Raw genomic sequence first — 8,132 nt, 5'->3', positions numbered from 1 at the left:
CTTTGGCATCATATCTTTGAAAATGATAATACTACTAAAAATAAATCTTTCTACTAGAATGAAATAATAAAACCTTTTTTTTTTCCAAACTCTTCTACACAAATATACAAGAGGGTTATCTGCTGATTGTTTTTCTTGATAGGCTAAGTGCAAGATACTTAGTAGACTGCAACCAATACTATCCCTTAAACTACTCTTGCCTAACCAAATAAGAAATTTGATATTGACTCTTATGGGTCATTCAGTCCCCAAAACGTGAGCTCGTTTTTGTGGCAACTTGGCACGAACCTTCATTCCTAAAATTCACAGCTGAACAAGTTAATCACTTAGCTATAATCTACCTCATTGTGAAACTAAGTTTGCCTCTTGTACAAATTAATAAATGAATTACGTTAACAGTTTATACGAATGGCAATAATACTATTTGTATTTGAGGACGAGAAACCTACTTTCTTTGTGTGTTTTTCTTATAACAAAACCACATAAGGCTATCTGCTGAGTCCACAGAGAAGAATCAAACCCCTGATTTTAGTACTTTCTTTGTACAACAAACCTTTGTCACCAAGTAGAAGTAGCTTACAAAGAAATATATATATATAAACAGAATTGAACAAAAAAGACATAACTGGAAATTGCTTAGTGAAGATTTCTACATTATAATACCAAAGAACAATGAATAGAAAAGAAACTGTGAGCGAGTCGAGTAGCAGTTTGACTTCAACCAATTTCCGTGACTCACCTGAGGTTGTGCAGACAGCGAGAACATCTCCCACACCATACACAGCTTTGTGAACCAGGACTTTTCTCTTTAAAAATTCTAAAAGAACCAGTTGTGTCTAGTGCAGGACCAAACCAACACAGAGAAAAGAAAAATTTGGAGAAACCAACACATCGACGAAATTTGGGCTAATCTTTTGTGAGAACATAGGTTGAAACAAATCCAAAGATGTATATACCAGGATACTGAATGAGAAAAACGTGTTAAAAGTTTTATATACTGGAAAGGTTTCCTGGTCATTAAGTAGGATCAAATTGGCTACTTACACGTAGATACAAAACAAAAGAAAAAACGAAAACTACCACTACATTTTGAACTCCAACTTCGGTTATGCCTGCTCAGCAACCATTGCTTTCTATAGTCTCCTCACTTTTAGCCAGTGGAATGGGACCCGAAAGCCGTTCAGAGCCCCCAACCACCAATTTGACGAAGTTTGACTCTCAGGTCTAGTGCTAGAAGCACCACTCACAAGCTAGAGCCTAGATATGGATACTATATGGAACTCCACACCCTGGGAAGATGGCTTTCAAAAAAGGAAAAGCTGGAAGTCTAACCTTTGTTTGAATAGGTTGATCAGCTTGACATTTTTTCTTTCTTTACTTTTGTTTTTCTTGACTTTACCAGATTTACAGTCATACTAATTTCTGCTCTGGTTATTAGCAATTTCAATCAACATACTTCATCTTATATTTCTGAACCTTAACTTCCACTATGCCTGCTCTCAACAGTTGGTTTCCACAATCTCCTTATCATAGCCTCAAAAAATGGAACCGATGAACTGTTCAGGCACTGATGCAATGAGAACGCAACTGACAGCTACGTCCTAGTTATGGATGACTATGTGTGAGTTCACCTTATGTGATATGGGTTGTCAAAAGGGAAGGGGTCAGAGCCCAAGGTAGAACATTCTAAAAAGGATTTTTACAGAATATCAAAACAAGATAGCCAAAGCCACTGAAGGGCTCCAGCAGGTGAAGAATATAAAAGATCAAGAGCTACCCAGAACAACCTACTGAAAATGTCCTATTGATTCTGTGGGAATTCCTGTGTACTTAACATATTTCTTTCTTTAATGTATACATGTGGCTCACAGAATGTTTGTACACATATTCTACTGTTTCAGTTTTAAAGTGTTTTGTCTCATCTGTGTGTTTACAGCATGCAATTTAAAGTTTCCTTTACTTTGGTTTCATTTGTCATATTTTTTTCTTCTTTTGCACATTGTAAATAAAGGGCTGATCTTGTGAACGATAAACATGTATTTTGATTTTAAACGTTTCATTTATGTAATTTTGATTTTAAAGGCTTTCATTTTAGTACATTGTTATAGGGTTATTTTATTGCATTACTGTGTTTAGTATTTTTGTTTGTTATTTGCTACATGTTTAACTAGTTGGATATGCAAGTTAATTTGCATGTAAAGTACGTTTAATCCCATAAGAAAAAATGCAATTCAATTACACAAATTATGGTTAACAGAAGCCATAATTTTACAAGAACAAATTTAAAAAACAACAAATGTCACAACTACGTTAAGTTTTAATTGACATGAAATATTGAAAATGTGGTATAAATAATGAGGACTTTAATAAAAATGTCTTGCCCTGAGAGCTAAGGCATTCTTCACTCTAGGGCTTTTTCAAAGAATCTGAAAACTTTTCTCAGAATCAAAATATACCAATGAAATATATTTAACAATTTTGATTTACCTAAAAGGACCACAGTTATAACCACACATTTTATAAAAAAAGTTTTAAATGTTCAAACTTTAACACTGAGTGAAATAAAAATGATTTGTTAGGGTATTCTTGCAAGTTTGAAAATTCTATAGTTCTTTATTTACATTAAATAAAAGGCCCAACAAATGAAAAATTATAGAATGTATTAAAATTCACAAGTGTAATACAAGTAATATATAGATTCTAGAAAAGGACACATTTTATAATTTTTTATTTAAACTATTCAAGAAATCAGTGAAGCATACATTGTATCAGAAAACCTCTTTACAGTCACATTTGATGAATGAAACAGATATCATATTACTCTTCTTTGTCATAACCTAAGCATTTTGTTGCTACAAAAATCTGACAATCAACAAATTCCTGATATATTATGCAAATATCTTTTCTTCTCTTCGTTTCTTAGTAACCACCGTCCCAGGTTTGTGTTGGGCATCAGGGTGGTTTGCCAGTTCAGGTGGGCAGTTAGAAACAGGGCTTGACAAAATTAGTTGTTTCAAATCATAGAATAGGTTACTATCCTCTTTTGTTAAAAATGAGATGGCCACACCAGTCTTGCCTGCTCTACCTGTTCGACCAATACGATGGGTGTAATCTAATGAGGAACAAAAAGTAATATTTTTAAAGAGTCTTGAAAACTTTAATATCATTCGGAGTTCTGGCCAATCATTATGAGCAGCTCATGGGCTACAACCCCATGTCATATACAGCAACATACAAACTGACAGAAGTGAAATCTCAAAGAATATTTAGAAGAAACTTTATTCTTATACATTATTAAATCTCATGAAGTGCTTAGAATAAATGTATTTATATAATAATTAAATCTCAAGGAATACTTAGAAGAGACCTTGATATTGTACATTTTACTATAAAGATGATCTACTCTACATGTATCTGATTTCTGTAATTTTTTGGTATTCTAACTAAAAACTACCTGATGGTGTATTAGGACTTTTTGCTTTCAGAATTTTTGTCAGAAAAGAAGAACAAAAGAGATCCTAAAATTGGGAACACTTCCACTTTCTATATATTTTCAGTTCTTTAATGAGTCAATTACAACACTCCACAAAGCAAGGTATGCAATTAGCATCTAATGAGGTCATTCATAATTTAATAACAAAAGAAAAAAGGGAACCATTAACTGACATTGTACTTTATACAATTTTTATTTCCTTAATGGAAAAAGAAACTTTGATGTCAAACATGATAAAGTTACAGATGAGCGTTGATCATTTTGAATGTCAAACTGTTTCTGACAATGGAACAACTTTAAATTTATTTTTGCACCTTTGTGCTTGGCACCAAAAATGAAAAGGGAAGGTATATGTATTGAAATGCCATGACAGGTTACCTGATATTATCAGCAAACCAAATAGAAAAGAAGTTATTTAGACCAAAATGGCATGAGGTGTTATATCATTTTATCAATAAATCAAATAAAAAAAATATTTGTATTGCAAAAGGAAAGCTCCCAGTATAGCTAGCTGTATACTGGGCTTAAAATACTATGTTGTAAGATCTTCATGCCTTATATAAAGTAAAAATACACAAAAACCCTCTTCTGAGCACTGACATTTCTGCACTTACATGAATCATAAAAAAAAAAATCAACAATGCCATCTATGAACATTTGTTGTGCTGTCATTTACAAAAAGAAATCTCTTGATATTTATTTTCTGTTCATAAACTTAAGAAACAAAAATCTGTTTTTTCTATATCAGACATTGCCAAACAAGTGCACTGGAACACAGGACTAAAGACAATTTAATATGTCACTGATTCTACCCTTTATCATCCAGTTGTTTGTATTTTATAATTGTTTCACAGCTAAAATGACCACATAAACCATTACTGTTTGAAAGTCCAAGAGATTCTTAAGGTAGCTACTGACCCTTATGAACAGTGTAACACAAGTATCACCTGCTAACTTTAATGAAGATAGATCAATTACAAGTTGGAGGTGTGAAATTTCAGTACTGGTTAACACTGTGTATTTCTATGTTTCTTAAAATATTCAATATTATGAAATCATTTATCTAGTTTATCAATTTTATCTAGTTAAAACAAGTTGTCTTGCATTATATAAAAGCTAGGAAGAAAGTTCAATATAAATAATTATTTGTATCTTTGACATTTCCATTCCATTCTGCATAAGTCATGCATTGATATTTACCATCAATTGAAACTAATGAGCTGTCACAAAATGCAAATAAAAATATGCACATTTTTACCTTGAACTCCAAGAAAGAAAAAACTGCATGCATAATAATAATAAGTAATATGACAGTTTATAGGTACACTAGATATGCTGTTTTGGGAATTTGTTTAGCTCATGTATGCATGCGTGCATGTGCATTTATAAAGTTCAAGAGTAATATATTTCTGTGCATATAGTTGACATAGGAATAGTAAGTTGAGCAATGCACTATTTTTTGGTTTAAAACTACATCCTCCAATTGTTTTTTTTTAAAAGACTTCCACAAAAGGCTAGTAATTTTAGTCTCTTAAATAAAAAACAAAACTTTAAAATGAAATAAATAAATATATAAAACATTATGTACAGTTTGATTCTAAAATAACTTTTATATTATATACATACAGTCATAGTACAAAAAATTCAGATGAATATCAAGTACCATACACAGGTTTACTCGTCCTCCACACATGTATCAGTTAACTTAATTTGGTTCAATCACAAATGGTAACAGCATATGGAAATATGCTGAAGAGAACTAATGTGCAGAAAAAGATTAGAAGATAGTCTTACCTTCAATAGTCTTAGCCATATCGTAGTTAATAACCAGAGAAACATTACGAATATCAATACCACGCCCAGCAACATCTGTAGCAACCAAAATATCTTTAGCTCCACTTTTGAGGCTGGCAAGGGCAAATTCTCTCTGTTCCTGGCCCTTTCCACCATGCAGTGTACACGCATTAAACTGAAAAAAAAAAAAAAAAGTTATTTTTATTTACTTTTTTAATTTTGCAGAAAAGTCACATGAGGATTATATAACTGCACTAGCTGTCCCTAATTTAGCACTGATAGACCAAAGGTAAGGCAGCTAGTGAACACCACTCACTGCCAACTCTTGGGCTACTCTTTTTACAAATGAATAAAGAGATTGAGCATTGAGTTTATAATAACCTCCACAGTTGAAAGGGTGGGGATGTTTGAACCCACAACCTTCAGATTGTTACTCAAGCATCTTAAACAACAGGACATGATGGGCCTTTTTTGTTGCCCAGTGATAATCTGTTTACACACTTGATCATTAAAAACTGTTGCAATAGGCTCAGTATAATAAACACAAGTTAAATATTTATACTATAACTTTTTGTGCAGTATGTGTACCTTAACTTTATGAAGACCTTTAGTAAAGAGTGCAAATCTTTTGTTCACAAAATCAGATTTTTCAATGAAATATTTTTATTAAATATTTGCTTGTGAAAATGGTGTTTCATTAGCCGTCCAAATGCAAGGTGATTTTCATGTTGTGATTAAAAACTATTTTTCATCACAAAAATCTTAAATATTATTTGTGGAACCTCTAAAACACCCTAAACATATTTCAAATGTTTAATTTCAATAAAATTTTATATTTTATCTGTTATTTTCTCTACCTAAGTCAGCTGGGGTTTGTCAATTTGAGTGATTTTTTAACTATCACACAAAAATAGGAGATAAATACAAATTATGCTTTTTCATTTTAGAATAATTACATATTACAACACAAAAACACAATGTTCAGTCTAAATAGCTTAAATTTCATGATGTTATATATTTATATATCTATTTTTATTATACTGACCTTCCAGTTGTACCTGGCTAAAGTTACCTAATTTGTTTTGACGAGATGGATGTGTACTTACGTTACCATAACCAATAATATAAAACTGACTTTTAGTCTTTACAAAGAGAACTACCTTGGTTGTGTTTTAGTGGAGTAGCATTTCATAAAATACAATCATATTTCAGTTACAATACATAATATATATGTATACAGATTATTACTATTTAGAAGTCAATTCTCAGAACTTATTTTTCTTAAACCATAAAACAGTAATCAAAGAAGTAAAGCAAACAATTATATCCTTTAGTTACTAGACCTTTCACTTGTTTGCTGCTTGCTGTAGCTTGCCAAGCCTTTTGAGATTTTGCAAACAGAGGATGCAATTTTTTTTTTTTATGTTTTCTATGCATGTTTAAAATAACCAAATAATTAAAAATAACTATATTAGTACCACAGAATTCCACTAAAATTTATGAAGCTTACTAACTAAACTATATTTTGTCTAAAAAAATTATGTAATTCTGAGCACACTAAAGACAACCTACCTGCTTGAATCAAAAGAGCAGAATAGCTTTCTAACACTTTAACATGGCTAAGAAAGCCACAAAGAAACTCTAAGCTTTTGATTGGTTAATTACATGTCATATGTTGAAGTGTATATAAACGACTATTTCCAAAACGTAAAGAGGTGAGTGGGTCCACAATGTTTAATTCAGTACGTAGGCCTTATCTGAACAAATAGAAGGATATGAGGTTCTTATTTTGTATTCTAGCTTCTCAATGTCAGTAATTTGAATTCCTAATTTGTTTGAAACTATACACTTTGTATTTGGAAATCACAAACATATGATTTGAACTAATGCTTCATTCAACATACCATGTAACATACAAAAATTTATATCTATGTGTGTTCTTATAATATTTACTTTTAGACTATAAAATTAAACTCATATGCAATACTAAAATTTAATTATAATCTGCAATTTGACACCAAACTTATTGACATCTATTTGCAAAATATTTGTTGAATAAAAGTTTGGCCTGTGATGATAGGGTTAATAAAGTGATACACAACTGAGTATATTTCTATGTTATGAAAAGTTACAAGATTAATAAAAAGATGAGAAAAATGTTTAAGTTATAAAAGAACACTAATTGCTGGCACTTATATTTCACATATTTAAAAGCGAAATATTATGTTCCTCAATCTCATCGTAATTCTGAAGTTTTGTTGTAAAATGTACAAATATGTTAGGTAAAGAGGAAAAATTTATCATATAGAAAAAAATATACAATGAAAGAAATACTCAAATGATATTAATTACATATTTGTATACTGCTTTCAATACCTTTGCTCTAGGAAACATGAGTAGTTGGCAGTAAGAAATAACAGGTGGAATTTTGTAAGGAGAGCATGGATTTGCTATTTTATAAAGAATATTTTACCTTGCATATCTAAACATATTTTTGAACATTAATATTTTCTTCTTTTTTTTTTTTATTTCTTTACCAAAACTATACACACACACACACACTGCTGAGCAAAATCTTAAGGCCAATGAACATAAACAAAATAAGCATTTTGCATTGTTAGACTCAACCACTTGTTTGAGTACAGCTTCAAAAGATGACCATGAGAAGAGAAAATAAAAATAAAAAACTTTTTTAGCATTTTACAGGGTAAATGTGTACACTATGAAATTAGCCTAAATGCTAACTAGTCAAAAGTTTAAGACCATGCTGAAACAAAGCTTTAATTCGTAAACATGTAATGAAATTTAGTCATTTGTGTTCAAGCATTAGCATTGTTAACATCTC

General features: G+C 31.0%; 1 protein-coding gene across 1 annotated transcript in view; it reads right to left on the bottom strand.

The window, feature by feature from the left end:
• Window positions 1-2,711: 2,711 nt before the first annotated feature.
• LOC143233827 (putative ATP-dependent RNA helicase DDX23) overlaps window positions 2,712-8,132 on the bottom strand; it is a 76,102-nt gene continuing 70,681 nt past the window's right edge. Inside the window, exons 16-17 of the mRNA XM_076470552.1 lie at window positions 5,288-5,462; window positions 2,712-3,112 (exon numbers count right to left, since the gene is read on the bottom strand). Of these exons, the coding sequence (XP_076326667.1) occupies window positions 2,889-3,112; window positions 5,288-5,462 (399 nt within the window). The 3' untranslated portion in view covers window positions 2,712-2,888. The remainder of the gene's footprint in view (window positions 3,113-5,287; window positions 5,463-8,132) is intronic.

Source organism: Tachypleus tridentatus, chromosome 12 (genome assembly GCF_004210375.1).
Source record: "Tachypleus tridentatus isolate NWPU-2018 chromosome 12, ASM421037v1, whole genome shotgun sequence".
Taxonomy (NCBI): domain Eukaryota; kingdom Metazoa; phylum Arthropoda; class Merostomata; order Xiphosura; family Limulidae; genus Tachypleus; species Tachypleus tridentatus.
Note: the sequence above shows the minus strand (reverse complement) of the source record. Positions and strands in the feature narration are given on the sequence as shown.